The sequence below is a fragment of the Arachis ipaensis genome, chromosome B2, assembly GCF_059453495.1.
Source record: "Arachis ipaensis isolate K30076 ecotype BB chromosome B2, ASM5945349v1, whole genome shotgun sequence".
Classification (NCBI taxonomy): domain Eukaryota; kingdom Viridiplantae; phylum Streptophyta; class Magnoliopsida; order Fabales; family Fabaceae; genus Arachis; species Arachis ipaensis.
This window is the reverse complement of record NC_142437.1, coordinates 1,943,730-1,960,710: the sequence shown is the minus strand read 5'-3', so window position 1 is coordinate 1,960,710 and position 16,981 is coordinate 1,943,730. Positions and strand designations below refer to the sequence as shown.

At 25.6% G+C, this 16,981-nt stretch overlaps 1 protein-coding gene across 1 annotated transcript; it reads left to right on the top strand.

Annotated features, from left to right (window-relative positions):
* Window positions 1-11,095: 11,095 nt before the first annotated feature.
* On the top strand, window positions 11,096-16,078 carry LOC148572789 (palmitoyl-acyl carrier protein thioesterase, chloroplastic-like). The gene is made up of 6 exons (XM_088506187.1): window positions 11,096-11,386; window positions 14,316-14,449; window positions 14,651-14,764; window positions 15,233-15,404; window positions 15,497-15,565; window positions 15,806-16,078. The coding sequence occupies exons 1-6, from the start codon at window positions 11,096-11,098 to the stop codon at window positions 16,076-16,078; spliced, it is 1,053 nt and encodes a 350-aa protein (XP_088362313.1).
* Window positions 16,079-16,981: the final 903 nt, after the last annotated feature.

Here is a 16,981-nt window from a genome sequence, read left to right as displayed (position 1 = left end):
TGCTTCTTCATGATGAAAGTCTTATTGTGGCATTCTATTAATTGGCTGTAGGAGTGAGAATGGGTAGGATAGGGTAGGGTTTGGATTCAACTCTAACTCTATCTGTGGGTTGAGATTTTTATATAAATTTAACTCTATTCTACTCGCGGGTTGAGAATATCCCAACTCTAACCCTATTCGCTCTTAACCTGCGGGTACCCGACCCTATCCGTGGGTTACAAAAAATATACAACATTATTATATAATTTGATGATAATTTAAAATAGAACTAATTTTTATATAAAAAAAAAGATATTAAATTATTAATTAATGATTTTATTTTAGTGGTTAAGGATTTTTTGCATTTAGTGAGAGGTTTTTAGTTCAACATCCACTTAAAACATATTTTTATATAAGTATATAATATAAACATATATAGAGTGCGAGTTGGTCGGGTAGGGTTGAGGCTCAATCTACACCCTACCCGACCCGCACGAAAACTCTACCCGTACCCTACCCGACTCGCTGTAGATCAGATTGGCAACCCTATCCGATCGAGTAGAATCGGATTGAATACCTGCGAGTAGGGTACATAGTGTCACCCCTAATTGGCTGTGTGGGTTGCAGTAGCAGGGTAACAGCAGGAACTTGTTATGGCAGTGGCGTGACTTTGATGTTCTGTAATTAATTAATTATAATAACAAGAATAAGACCCTTGCGTGCAGACTTAAATAAATGATAGTAGTGTTTAATAAATATTATAAAATAATTTTAAATACATAATTATAAAGATAAATAAAAAAGTATTTTGTAAAATAATAAAAAAATTAATCACATAAAAATATACATTATAAATTTATAGAAATTTTAAGAGTTGTAGTTATTTATATAACACCAAAAATTATTTTTATTAAAATATATAATTATTATATATTTATGTATAAATATTTGTGTTATTTTATGTCTAATATAAATTTTATGTAAGTAACTATTTTTTGTTTATACACGTAACATCATCGTATTTTGATTAATTTTTAGTACATAAATTAAAGTTTTATATATCTAAATTATCAACTATTTTAATAAGTTCAAATAGATTACATTTTTATTAGATAGAACTAAAATATAAATATTAAAATAAAATAAAATAACATTATTAGTTGATTACTTAACTCAGTTGAAAAATTAGCTTTTTAAATTGGTAATTACTATTTTTAATAATTTTTTAAACGTGATTTGATTTTTAAGTATTTTTATCAATAATTTTATATAATATTTTTTATTTAAATATTTTATATTATTAATTTTATAACTCATCCTCTTTACTACTAATCCTATTTTCCTTCTATGGTTTCCTTCCGTACATTGCCATTGTTGGTCTTAAATTCGCTGTGTTGGCCCACGTAACTCGCCAATAAAGACAGGTCGGATTGGAAAATTGGGACCGACAAATAGTAAAAATCCGCTTAACTATCACTGCTTAAACTGCGGGTTTTGGCGGGGCGGGGCGAGCTTTTCCGCTGGGCTAGTATTTTTTTAGTGAGGGGGTATTTTTACAATTCTTTTGCCAAAATCTAACTTCTCCCAACCTAACTTACAAGAGTATGAAGATAAAAATTGAGTGGTTTGAATTATGTTTATGTTACTTTAGAGACAATATTTATAATTATGTTTTAAATTTTATTTATTTTGTTTTGGAGAGAATATTTATACTTATGTTTTGGATGAAAACTTGGTTTATAATTATATTTATTAAATATTTATAATTACAAAGATTTTAATGTTTATGAATATAAAAAATATAATTTTTTATGCCTTTAAAAATTATAAATTTACTAATATGATTGTGAAATTATATATATTATTTAGTAATTAATAGTAAAAAAAAAAGAGCGTTGACAGGTTTAGCCTGCCAGCCCACAGTTAGATGGGATGGAGTGAAATTCTAAGACTCTTACTAAGTGGGGTGGAGCAGATCAGCCCGCCAAAAAACAGATTTCTGGCGGGCGGGGCGGAGTTGCCCGCTTGCTACCCTTATATATAGATATGGTTACTAGCTAATTTTTTGACGTATTATGAAGGATAAGAATGTATCGTGGTTATTAGTGCGAGCTCTTTACAGGGGAAGAACTTATGTTGTCTTTTATTTATTTCTAAAAATAGAAAAAAAATTCTGAAAATAACACGCAAAAAAACAAAAATATAAAATTTTATATTTTATTTATAGTTAATTTTGTTTCTTTGGAGTTTGTAGTTATTTTTCAGATTAACAATTTTATTTTTGTACTGTTGTCATGTAGAATATTTTGTTAATTATTTAACTTTGATCTCGTAGTAGAACTATATTAAAACTAAATAAATTTTTTTTAGATTTAAATAAGACACTTTAAAATTTAAAGACTAAAATAAAATTACATCTAAACATAAAGAATAAATTTAATACTTTATCGCCAATGAGTAATAACTCAAATGACATAATCTCTTCATACTTATTTAAGAGGTTGCGGGTTCGAGTATTCATATCTTTGGTAAAAAAAAAAATTTAATACTTTATCCTGCAAAAATAAAATAAAGTGAATTTAATTAATATTAGCCTGTTATTTTGAATGGGATTTGGTTGCGTCTATATCTTTTATAGACAGCAACAATTATTTATTAAAAGAAATTTCAGAGCTAAATCGTGTTAGGCATAAATAGTTGATTAAAAATTACTATCAAACACACAAAGTCATACTAACTTGCCACGATTATCTTAGCATGCATTATATCATAATTTATTAAAAGGTCCAGCCATTTAGGTTTGGATTCAATGCATTGCTAATATAGGCCTAATTTAGATAAATAGTGTAATTAATTTAAAAATAAATAAATATTTATATTAAAAGTAATTTATAAATAAATTATTATGGTTTGATTTTTTTATTTTAAAAATGTTTATTTTAAAAAAATTATGATAAAAAATTTTTTATTATAAAAAAAGTTATTTTTTTAATTTTTCTATAAATATTTTAATAATTTTTTAAAATATTACAATTTAATTTTAAAAATTATATCAAATATTAATATTACTACTTTTTATAAATTAAAAATTCAAAAAAAATTAACTTTTAAAATTTCTTAAACGACTCTTACCTTATCTCTTAAGTACACCAAAATTTGTAAGTATTTTTATAAATTATAATTGTTTACTCATTATATAGAAAATACTTATAAGAAAATTTTTTAAAATTTTACAAAAATATTTACAATAATAATAAAATTTTAGTTGCACTCGTCATTTTAATTATACTTGCAAGATGCAATGAGTAATTCGAATACAATAAATTTTTTTAAGCTTTATAAAAATACCTACAATGATTATATAAAAAATGAGTAATATAACGTATTTAAATTTTTTTATAAATCAAGGCAAACTAAATTAAATAATAAAACTTGAAATAATATTAACTATAACTTATTTTTATTATATTAGACCAATTTAATTAAACTTAATTAACTAAAAAATTTAAATGTGTAGCATTATTCATAAAAAAAATTTAGTTATACTCGTTACAAAATTTCATGAATACAATACAATTTTTAAATTTTATAAAAATATTTACAATACTTATAAAAGATGGCTATAATAAAACTTTTAAACCTTATAAAAATGTCTTATAATTATAAAAAATTTTAGGTCTACTCTTTACAAGACGTAACGATGTAATGAGTATATTACAAATTTTAAACCTTATGAAAATTATTAAAAAAATTAGATATACACAATAATAAGTTAAATCGTGACCGACATATTGAAAATTTTTAAAATATTTTAGTTTTAAGATTATTCATGTTAAATCATTAAAAAAAATATTTGAATATAGAAGCATATCTAAATTCATGAGTATGATTAGAAGAGTTTAGTTCTTCGATCTCACTCAATCAAAACTTTCTGTATTCTTAATAGAACTAAATCGCAATTCTTTTTATGAAATAAAAAACTGCAGAGACAACTTTGATATATTGGAGACTAAAATCCTAAAATTATTATTTATATTTAAATGTGGAACCCATTAAAACCCTAAAATCCAAATAAAATAGAATTTCTTATTTTATTATCATATAATTGAAAATAAAAAATAATAATAACTTATTTAATTTAGTATATGTGACAATAAATGAGATTACCGTTATATAAATTATTTAATATAAAATAACTTAATTTGTGATTATAATTGATATATGTATTGCTCATAAATAGATTAAGAAATTAATAATTTCCTAATAATATCCCACTTGGACTATATATATATATATAAAAGATAATCACATCTCATAAACTTTATGCGTACATCTGAATGTTATTTTTTTATTACTTTAACAATCCAATTCGTCTAATATATTTTATCACATCAGTGTCGCGACAAAACCATGATGATCACCATACTAATATACTCAATGGCATAGATCAAATTTGGATAAGAAAATTCAGAAAGTACATGCAAAAATGATCTCATGTATGCTTATTTTAAATTGGTCTAACTTTAATAAATTTTATGAGATCATGAGTTAGAGTGAAAACAAAATTAAATACTTTATTTCTGTAGAAGTATTTATATTCGTAAATTTGTCTCTAAACCATATGAGCATCCAAATATATACTCCCAGTGAAACAATATATCATAAAATGATATGACACCCATTTGAATAATATCCACATAAAAGACCTTATATGTGTTTGTTTCATACTAACTAAATATGCATACATTTATGGAGTTTGTGAATTTGCTCATTATATACTTAAACACTCTAAACTCTCTTATTTAATAATAATTTGAAATATTATACTACTAACATGTTATCACAAAATAAAATAATTCAAGTTGTCTATCTTTGAAATATATATCCATAATTTGTGACAGGTGTTTGTAATCACCTGATTGGATGTCTTTAAAAAGTATTTTATATTCAAATATTTTAGTAAAAAGAGTAATAATTATCTTTTTAATATTTTTTCAATGAACATATGAATATACCTGTAATAAATCAAAATTGTCTTGACATCCAACAAAGGCAGAATTTAAATACCAAATGATCTCTTGCATAATTAAATAGAAAATAAATACAAGGTTCAATATTTATTATTTGGCCTAACAATAATCTTTTTTTGGGCCTATTACTATTTGCATAAATAATAATTATTGATTTATTTTTAACCATTTATCCAAATATATAAATACCATTTATATGTATATATAACTCTGCTAAATATAAACCTTCCTTTGGAACGACAAATATTCGCATGAATGATATATATATTATCATATTCCTAATGTTCTAAAATAAATCAATTTTCACAAAAGAAAACTACTTTAACAGCATAATATTCAATCAATTTATTTCAAAACAAAACCTTTATAAAATAGTTAGGTATAATAATTTAAATTGTTACTAATTTTTTTATTATGTAACAAAACAAATTGTTATATATATAACACAAAAGTAATAAAATAGCAAGCCACAATAATATTGTGAGTCCTTATTAATCCTACACATCTTTACATATAAATATTCATACCATCAATTATTAATTTCTTTGTTTAACCTCAAAATTGAATCCACAAGTCCACAACAAAAGATTGAAATAACAAACAAGTCACAATAATTCTTTTATATATTACAGAATTAATCATTTCTCAATAATCCAATCATAGATATAAGGACAATAAAACCTCTCGGCAGAATGGGTACTCGCAGAAATTTACCTGTCGAGGACGGATATGGGGGCTTTTTGTACTCGCGAGAACCTGTTTATTTAGCGGGGATGGAGACTCCGTGGGGACTTATATAATTCTTATATATATAAAAAGACTAAAATGTGTGTGTATATATATATATATGAGATTTGAGAAATGTTAACCCTAACCGTTACTCACACTCTTCTCTTTCACACTTCACTGAAATCACTCCCAAACCCTCTCCTCTCATGGTCTTACCATTCACCATCACCTACTGCCGACCACCACCTCCTATCCCCTCAGTCCCTCACCGCCAACGCTAAGATCCTCTCCTCTCTTCTCACTCTCGATGTCACCGCTCACCACAGCAGTGAATCGTCGCGCCCTTGAGTCCTCATCATCTTCCAATGTTCGCCATCTTCGCCGTCTTCGCCGGTCTTCGCATCAGAGCATCTTCTCCAGTCTTCGTATCTTTTCCGGTCTTCGCATCGGAGCTTTTGTGCCTCTTCTCCGTCTTCGACGACCTTCACTGTCGGCTGCTCTTCTTTTTAGTAAGTCAACTTCTGTGAACTCTGAAATTTTTACTTACTTTGATTTTGAAGCATTTATTAATTAATCTGTGAACTCTTCTCCCATCTATGATTTATGTGATTCTTTGTGGATTTTCTGATTTTGTGATTTATAATTTTTATATGTTTATGTTATAATTTTTTATGATTCTAATTCTGATTTATGTAATTTATGTGTTTGTGTTATGATTTTTTTAAGTTAGGTTAATTATAATTTATATTTCTGATTCTGATTTCTATTATTTATGTGATTCTTTGTGGATTTTCCAATTCTATGATTTATGATTTTTATGTGTTTGTATTATAATTTCTGATTCTGATTCTGATTTATGTAATTTATGTATTTTGTTATAATTTCTATGAGTTAGGTTAATTATAATTTATATTTTTTATTTTGATTTTTATGGTTTATGTGATTCTTTGTGGATTTTTTTATTCTGTGATTTATGATTTTTATGTGTTTATGTTATAATTTCTGATTCTGATTCTGATTTATGTAATTTATGTGTTTGTGTTATAATTTTTGTAAGTTAAGTTAATTATAATTATAACTTATATTTGTTAATTTATATTTTATGTGATTTCTATAATTTAGGTGTTTTTTATGATGTCTGTAATTTAAGTTTTGTCATTTTTTTTATTTATATTTTTTTGTGATTTCTGTGATTTGATGTATATAATTTTTTTGTGGATTGTTCTGTGTATGTGATTTTAGTTTTATTGTTCTATAATTTTATAGGATGTCTTCTTTTGATGCATTGAATAATACTCTTAAAAAAAAATATTCCATTGAAAGAACCTATAGCCACTAATGTTCAAACTACTCAAGAGTCTCCTCAATTTCAACTATAAAAATCCCCAACCGATACGACAACTACCAATAAAGGAATAAAAAATTTTACAAGTGGTGTTCAAAAGAGGAAGTTAACCTCCAAAATGTGGAATCACTTCATCAAGATTGTAGAAATCAAGAAAAAATTAAAGGCTGAATGCAATTATTGCAAAGCAAAACTACTTGGTGACCCAAAACAAAAAACTTCGCACTTGCGTGATCACTTCAAGACGTACAAGATTCACACCACTAGAGATATAAGGCAATGTATGATGAAGATAACTCTAACAACTAATGAAAAAACAACTGTTGTTGGTGCATATACATTTGACAAAAAAAATGCAAGAAAAGAGTTATCTGTTATGGTTTGTCATAATGAGTATCCGCTATCTATTGCGGACCACATTGGCTTTAGATGATTTTGCAATGCTTTGCAACCTCTCTTTAAGGTGAGTACTCGCAACACATTGAAAAATGGCATATTAGCGCTCTACAATGATGAGAGATCGAAGACAATGAATATTCTTGAAAGAAATAAAAGTCGAATTGCAATTACGATTAATATGTGGACAACAAGCAACCAAAACAAAAGTTATATGACTATCACGGCCTATTATATTGATGATTCTTAGAAATCGCAAAGCCGTCTTGTAAAGTAATAATATTAAATATTTAATTTTGTTATCTTAATTTGTGAAATGTTTATAACTGGAATACTTCTAATATTTTTTTATACTAAATTGTCATTGTAGGTTTATATATGTGCATGCTTCCCACAAGGCTGAGATACTTTCAGAAGTTCTCGTAGATTGTTTAATAGATTGGAATTTTGATAGGAATGTATCCATTTTAACTGTTGATAATTACAGTACTATTGACATTATGATTAAGAATATTTTAACTAAAATATCACATAAAAATTTTATTTTGAGTGGTAGATTGTTTTACATTCGATGTTGTGCATATATATTAAATTTGATTGTCAAAGATGTGTTACAACTTATTTCATATGCTATAAAAAGGGTGAGGGATAATGTTTATTATTGGACTGCAATACCTAAGAATGAGAAAAAAATTTAAGAAAACATGTACGCAACTTAAAATACCCTATAAAAAAATATTTGTCTTGATTGCAAAACTAAGTGGAATTCAACCTTTTTTATGCTTGAAATTACAATTATGTATAGAGATGTGGTTAAAATATTTTCATTACGTAAGATTCAATATAAATCTTTATCTAGTGATAAGAATTGGGATATGGCAGATAAAATTTTCAAAGATTGATGATGTTTTTTTATGTGAATGAATTATTCTTTGGAACAACTTATCCTACATTAAATCTTTGTTTTTCTAAAGTTTGTGTGATTACACGGGCTTTGATGGAGGGGCAAAATCGTGAAAATGAGGTAATTGAAATGATGGCTACTAGCATAATAGCTAAGTTTAAAAAGTAGAGTGTGATTAATACCATTATGGCTATTGAAATTCTTTTAGATCCTAGGTACAATGTGTATTTATTAAATTTCTTTTTCCGTAAAATATATGGTCAGACAGAAGTATGTGTTATAATTGGTCAAGTAAAAAGGGTAGCGCAAAATTTAGTTTTAGAATATGCAGAGAGAGAGAGAGAGAGAGAGAGAGAGAGAGAGAGAGAGAGAGAGAGAGAGAGAGAGAGAGAGAGAGAGAGAGAGAGAGAGAGAGAGAGAGAGGCTTAATTAGATATGCCACCACCAATTCCTTTGGGTTCAAGGGGAGAAAGTTTAGTCATGAATCTTGGCAAGCTGACTTTGTTGCGCGTGTAAGTGAGGAATCGCATTTATTGATATAAAGAATGGGTTGGATTATTGTCTTGAAGAGAGACCAGTGTCACAAACTGAACATGATTTTGATATTTTAAATTGGTGAGAATCAAATAGAGCAAAATTTTTTACTTTGCAAGCTATTGCTAAAGGTTTTTTGGCGATTCCTATCTCTACATTTGTCTCTGTAACAATAAATTAGATCACTGTTATATAAATTATTTAATATAAAATAATTTAATTTATGATTATAGTTAATATATGTATTGCCCATAATTAAATTAAAAAATTAATAATTTTCTAACAAGAGAGATAGGATTTATTGAATCGAATTTCAAGCTAAATTATGCCAAGATAAAGTAACAAGTAGACTAGGGGTGATAACACTACTCGAACTTGTGAGTACTCACCCCACTCGAAGTGAAGTTAGGTTTAAGTTAAACCCGCCTTATCCGCTCCTCTATATATATAATAATTAGTAAAATAATTAATAATATTATATCATATTTAAATTTTATTTTAATTTATATTATATATATAATGATAGTTGTATAAATTTTAAATTTTAATTTTATTATTAAATTTTAATAATTTTAGGAGTAGCGGGACAGGTGTATACAAAAAAAATTTAATATTTAACTTTTTATTACTTACAAATAAAAATGGGAGGAATTTAATATGAATTATTTATTGTAGGACAAAACGAAATCGAAGAGCACAAAAATCGTGTTTACTCGCCCCATTACCACCCATAGAGCAGACACCATTTATGCGTTTGCTAGTGATTCCTAATAAATCGTTGGCAGGCAACAATGACTTCTCCTGGCTACTAACGGTTATTTCCTAACACCATTTATATTCAAAAGACATTAGATATAACCAAATCTCATTTAGGATAAGAGTAATGTTAGGAAGACAAAAAAAACAGCCAAAACTTGTCTTATTTAGTATTTATTAATTGTCGCGACAATTAATGAATGCTAAATAAGGCAAATTCTAACTGTTTTTGGCTGATTTTCTTTGGTTATCAAACATTTTCGTAGGATAATTGGTAATATAGGCCAGTTTGGATAAACAACTTAATTAAGTTATTTTTGAAGAAATAGCTTAAATAATAAATGTTTATATTAAAAGTAGCTTATAAATAAGTTATTTTGTGTTTAGTTTTTTAGTTCTAAAAGTATTTATTTTAAGAGAAAAGTGATAAAAAGCTTTTTATTATGAGAGAAGTCATTTTTTTTAACTTCTTCTTAATCACCAAAATAGCTTTTTAGAAAGTTGCAATTTTGTTTTGAAAATTATACCAAACATTAATACTACACTTTTTCATAAGTTAAAAAAAGTCACTTATAAACATATCCTAACGGGCCCTAAACCTATTTTATTTTATTTATATAATTTATTTTATCAAAGAAGTTCATTTTTTCGCTGCATATTTCACTATTTGTAAAAGTTTAAGACTTTTTTCAATTAATATCAATTAATTTTTTAAAAATTATGTTATTTATATCTTAAATTTTAAATTATAAATTTTTAATCTTAAACACTAAATTATAGATTCTAAATTTTTTAATAAATAGAATTTTTATAACTAAAAGCTAAAACTTAGTTAATGTTAGCGAAAACAAACTAAATGTTGGTCCCAATATTTTTTCTTTAGAAAATTGTCGATCCTAACTTTCTTCTATTTTTCTACGAAAATGCTTGTAAAATTCCAGGAAGAAAACCATATAAGGAGCCTATTTATATCCTTGAACTTTACTCCTTTCCTTTGGCAGTTTTTGAAGTGTCAAAACATGTATGTATTAGTATATATAGCATTAGATTTTTAGTTTATCTAGTTTCATAATTCCTTGCCCACTATTATATTTGCTTGTTTTATTGTTGACAAGAAATATTTAATTTTGATGTATTAATTGTGTAAAATATTTTACGTTTCATCCAATTAAATTTGTTTACTTCTTTTCGAATGATTACTTACGTTGTAAGAGTGCACATGTGAAAATTCAGGTGCAGTTGACTTCACGTGAAGTTGATAACGTGAAGTTGATCTAACGACTCTCAGTTATCAACTTCACGTGAAGTCAACTTGACCTGAATTTTCACCGTGCAAGATTATTTTATTGACATAATAATGTGTTTATGCATGAAACATGTTTACATTAACGAATTCTTAATTATTCTCTTGCAGAAATCATTATGGTGGCACCAATTATTATTACTGCTGCACCCATTATGTGTGCATTTCACAATGTTATGTTACCATCACAAAACTATGGTACAAAAAAGAGCATCAAACAAGGACTTGGAGTGAAGCGTGGTTCTTGTGGTGGCTTACAAATGAAAGCAAATGCACAAAATCATAATGGTGATGATAAGATTTCCAAAGTTGTTAGCAAATCTTCTATTCGTCAAAACTTTACCATAAGATCCTATGAAGTTGATGCTAATGGAATTGCATCTGTTGAGACTTTGATGAACTATTTTCAGGTTTGGACTTACTGATGATCACTATTATTCTTAATCAAGTTCTTGAAAAATAATAAATTAAGACATGGTTAATAAAGTAAACAATTTGATCTCAATTCTATATATATTCATGAAATTCGTAGTCTTTGTTATTGTATTATTTTACAAAGTACACACATAAAAAATTATATAATTCGTGTAATATATCTATATTAAATTGGCAAAACTGATCTCTCTTTAAGTCTTTATACGTAAATGATATATATATATAGGGACCGATCTATATATGTATTAGTGTGGGGTAATTATCCTCATTGAATTTTTAAAAAATCAATAATTATCCTCATTGTAATAATTCTTTTGTTCCCACACTTCAAAAACAAATCATGTCTAAGAAACATTTATGTTACTAGATATTAATACAATAATAAATATTATTATATTATATAAATTTAAAACAAATAATAATAATAATAACTAATAATAATCTAATTATTTAATTACCTAAAATTAAGTTTAATTCTTTAAATATAAATAAAATTATTAGTATTTAATATTTTTATTATATATATCATTTATTTATTTTTTATTGTTTTGTTCAATTTATTTTTGTTTATATATTTAATATTGTTTTCATAAAAAAAAATTTTACTATAATATTATAAAATTTTAACTTTGCAATTAAATATAAAAAAATTATTTAAATATTTGTTTAATAGAAAAAGATATTATTTTATCTATACTTATATATAAAGAGAATTATAATTGTTTGATTTAAATTTTTTTTACAAGTTTTTTGTCCCTCTCATATAATTTTAGTGAAAATTCAGACAACAAAATAGAAAATAGTAAAAATTCTAAATTAGTTCATTCGAGTTATACTCTTTATAGATTTTTTTAGCTATTTTTTTAGCTATTGAGTTATAATTTTTTTTGTATCATATAAAAAATAATCAATAAAAATATTATTTGGTAGATATTAAATACTTGACTAGACACTAATATTAATAATAAATGTATTACTCGTACAATATTATCAAAATATTGAAATACAAAATATTTTTAAATTAATATACTTCTAGATATGTTAATTACATTTACTTATTATAAATTTAATTAACTAATATACTCCAAAATTTAAATATCCAAATATATTAATATTAATATTTTTTATTATTTTACCTCCACTTCTAAAATTATATATATATATTGGTAAATTCTACACCCAACCCTCTTCTCTAAATAAATGGTTAGTTACCCTCTATGACATGTTTAATTATAAATTTAATTAATTAATATACTCCAAAATTTAAATATCCAAATATATTAATATTAATATTTTTTATTATTTTACCCCCACTTCTAAAATTTGTTAAATCTGTCATATATATATTGGTAAATTCTACACCCAACCCTCTTCTCTAAATAAATGGTTAGTTACCCTCTATGACATGTTTAATTATTATTAAGTGAAATAAATTGTATCATTATTATTAACTTGATTTAATATGAATTTTGATAACTACTTAACTAATTAATTATAGTAAAAAAGTCCCTTTTATAATTTTTTATTTTTCTAAATTAAACCATCTATTTATTAATTAATTAAAAAAAACTAAAAACAACAAATAAAAACAAAATCAAAAAATGATTCTGTCATAATCAAATCACAAAATTTTTCTTAATCAAAGAAATATTGTATTTTTCATTGAACAGTAATGTGGTTAATTAAATAGGATGCGAGCCAATTCAATATAGCCCCTTTTGAAAATTTGAGCATGGACTTATTTGGTTTCTTCAAATGTTGAGATAGAGTGCAAAACATGCTTTGAGAAGGAAATGAGAAGTATAGGCATTGTGATGCTATGAGTGGTGAAGCATTTAATATATAGTACTAAAGTAGAACTTTTTTCAGGTTATTACTGTTCAAATATGCCCTAATTATAGTTTTCTACATGACAATATTATTAGATAAAGACAGAAATTTTTCAATTAAAAAAAATTTTGCAGTTTGAATTCAATGGAAGAACCACCTTTTAGTTTTTCGTTTTATTTGTTTTTTAGTTTTTTTTTGGAACTAATTAATAAATGGATAATTTTAAAAGATAGAATATTTAAATTAGGAGTTGATACAATTAATTATAGTAACATAATTTATTTTATTCAATAATTATTAAATATATCACAAAAAATAATTAACTTTTTATTTTTAAAAAAATTAAATAAAATTCATCGTAAGAACGCAGAATCTAACTAGAATAAAAAGAAGAAAAAGTATAGGGAGCCAATGGAGTATTTGTACAATGTGTACAATAAGCTGTATTGTGTTCGATTCAGTAGAATATCAGATGTTTATTATCCCTGATACCAGATGGTTATTATGAATAGTATGGGTGTATTGTGTTTGATAAATTAAGAGAAAATGACAAATAGATCCCTGACCTTTTGTCCCGCGGTCATTTTCGTCCTTGACCATTGAAAAATACTTTTAAGTCCCTGATATTCACAAAACTTGGACGGATCAGTCCCTGACGGAGGCATTTGGACGGATCAGTCCCTGACAGAGGCATTTGGACGGAGGGATTGATCCGTCCAAGTTTTGTGAATGTTAGGGACTTAAAAGTATTTTTCAATGGTCATGAACAAAAATGTCCGCAGGACAAAAGGTCGAGGACCTATTTATCCTTTTCTCATAAATTAATAATAGTTTATTCTGAATGTTCATTTTTAACTTATATTAGACCAAATAAACAGTTTATTGTACACATTATACAGATACTCCATTAACTCTCTAGCAGTATTCTAAAAGGAAAGCTAGTAACAAACTTATATAACTCCTTTAACTATGACTAACTTAACTAATAACCTTTATCATTCACATGTATATCCGTCGTAACACATATATACAATAATATTGTAATCTCATTTGGCTCTATTATTTGTTTCTTAGGGCTCTATGATTTATCACGGTAAGACAGTTGGGGCCTATAATGATGTAGCTGGTACTACCAAAGAAATGATCAAAAGGAACTTAGTATGGGTATATAGTGAAATGCAGGTTTTAACTTATCGTTATCCTAAATGGTAAGTCTTTCTACGTATTTATAATTAGAGAATACTCACATAAAAATAATATTGTAAATTTTTAAATAAATAATCAAATATATTAAATTATCTTATATGAAAATATCATTATAAAAGTATTTATTTTTATAATGATGATCATATTGATATCTTTACAAAGAATAACAATGACTATATATAACATATATTTGTATTATGTAGGGATGATGTAGTTGAAGTGGAAACTTGGGTATCTACAGCAGGAATGAATGCTGTGCGCTTCAATTGGATTATGCGAGATTTCAAAACAAATCAAGTCTTGAATAGAGCCTCAAGGTATATAAATTAAATCAATTACTTTTAGAAAATAATAATCTTTCCCAACTACTATGTTATGCGACTTCAATGTATGTATGTTTCTTTAGCTTGTGTACGTTTCAATGCAAAACACTTTGGAGTTAGGGTTCGTTTAGAAAATTTTAAAAGTTATTTTTTCAAGTTTTTTATTTTTAAAAAGTAATAGTATTAATGTTTAATGTAATTTTTAAAATTAAATTATAATTTTTTAAGAAGATATTTAAGTGTTTATGAAGAAATTTAAAAAAAAAATCTCATAATAAATTTTTTTTATCATATTTCTTTTAAAATAAGTATTTTTAGAATTAAAAAATTAAATATAAAATAATTTATTTATAAGTTATTTTTAAAATAAAATATTTATTGTTTAATTTAAACTATTTCTTTAAAAAGAACTTAATTAAACTATTTACATAAACTAAATTTTGATACTGTATGTCTATGCAGTGTTTCTGTCTTGATGAATAAATTGACAAGAAAATTATCTAAAATGCCGGAAGAAGTTAGAAGGGAACTTGAGTCCTATCTTGTAAATTCCAGAATTATTATAGAAGATGATGATAAGAAAATACCTAAACTTGATGACACTACAGCAGATTATATTTGTACTGGTTTAAAGGTATGCATGTTTTCTTTTCTTATAAATAATTGTTTATTATTGATTAATTTTTCTAAATTTATATCATGTAATGTGTGCCTGTTAATTTTCAGCCACAATGGAGTGATATAGATGTAAATTTTCATGTCAATAATGCGAAGTACGTTACTTGGATTCTAGAGGTAAGATAATTAATTTTTTTTTTTATTAGAATTTCACTAGACAACTAATTTTTTCTACTTAATATTAACTAATTTTTTTTAAACTATTTTTTGTTCTAAATTTTAAATCCTCAAAAAAATAAAAGTAAAAAATAAATTTTTATATTTATTCGTATTTTTAGAATATGCATTTTGTTCTGATTTGGCTTTATTATTTAATTTGATACAAAATGGCCTTTGCTTTTAATTTGAAATATGCAGAGTATTCCAGAATCAATCTTGATGAATTATGAGTTATCTTCCATGACTTTGAAATTCAAAAGGGAGTGTAAGATAGACAGCAAATTACAATCTCTAGCTGAAGTTTGCAGTGACAATAATAATAATAATAATAATAATGTTGAGTACAATCATATGCTTCGATTTGAAGATGGTGTTGAGATTTTGAGGGGAAGGACTAAGTGGAGACCCAAATTTATTAACAACTTTGACTTTTTTAATCATGTTCCAGAAGCTTCCATTAAAGACTTGTAATTGGGACCTGAAAATTGCATTAGTCTCTATATATTTATGGGGAGAGTGTGTGTCTCTGCTGTTGTTACTAGCGTGTTACTTTAATGGTTATCAAACAAAAAGGATTATACCTATTGTAATAATAATGCGAATTGCTTTTATAACCATTAATTTATTTTCTCAACTCTTTTAGATACCTCGATTATGGAAATTGCTTAAGTACAATTTTTAACGGTAAATTTTGTGTTTTTATATAGTCTAGAAGATATATATCAATGTCTAAGAGTTTAACAAGAGAATAAATTTTTTTCGGTTAATATCAATCAATTTTTTATTTTAATTAAATCTACATCTTAAATTTTAAATTATTAAAAATAAATTTTAAAGATAATAAATTTATAATTAATCTGCCTCCTCCAATCTGCCTCCTCCAAAAAAGGGAGGAATACTTCTGGTGGTCAATCAAATTCCTATTCTTCCTAGAATACAAGATTCTATGACTATGTTAAAATTAAATAAATTATGTAAACCTATGCAAATAAAAAATTGAACGATCATGTAATAATATCTACTATCCATTAATAATGACTATTTTACATTTTATCAAGTAATTAAGAGACATTTCTATCAAACCGTGGACCATACAATATATAATAATCACTGTTCCTATGAAATATGAAGGATGCCAACCCTAAAGACAATAGGCTTCCACTTGCATTGGATACAGGGATGTCAAAACTTTTTGGGAGGCGGAGATAGTCCATAATGGAATTCTGATGGTGAGAATTTTTTCTGTGAAAACGGATATGGGGGACAAAATTCTCCTAAGATAAGTGCCGCTGTGCCAGACTCAAGCAGAGATTTCCGTTCCCGAATACGTTAAATTCCTTAAACACCCTTATATAGTTTATTTCTCACTTTGAT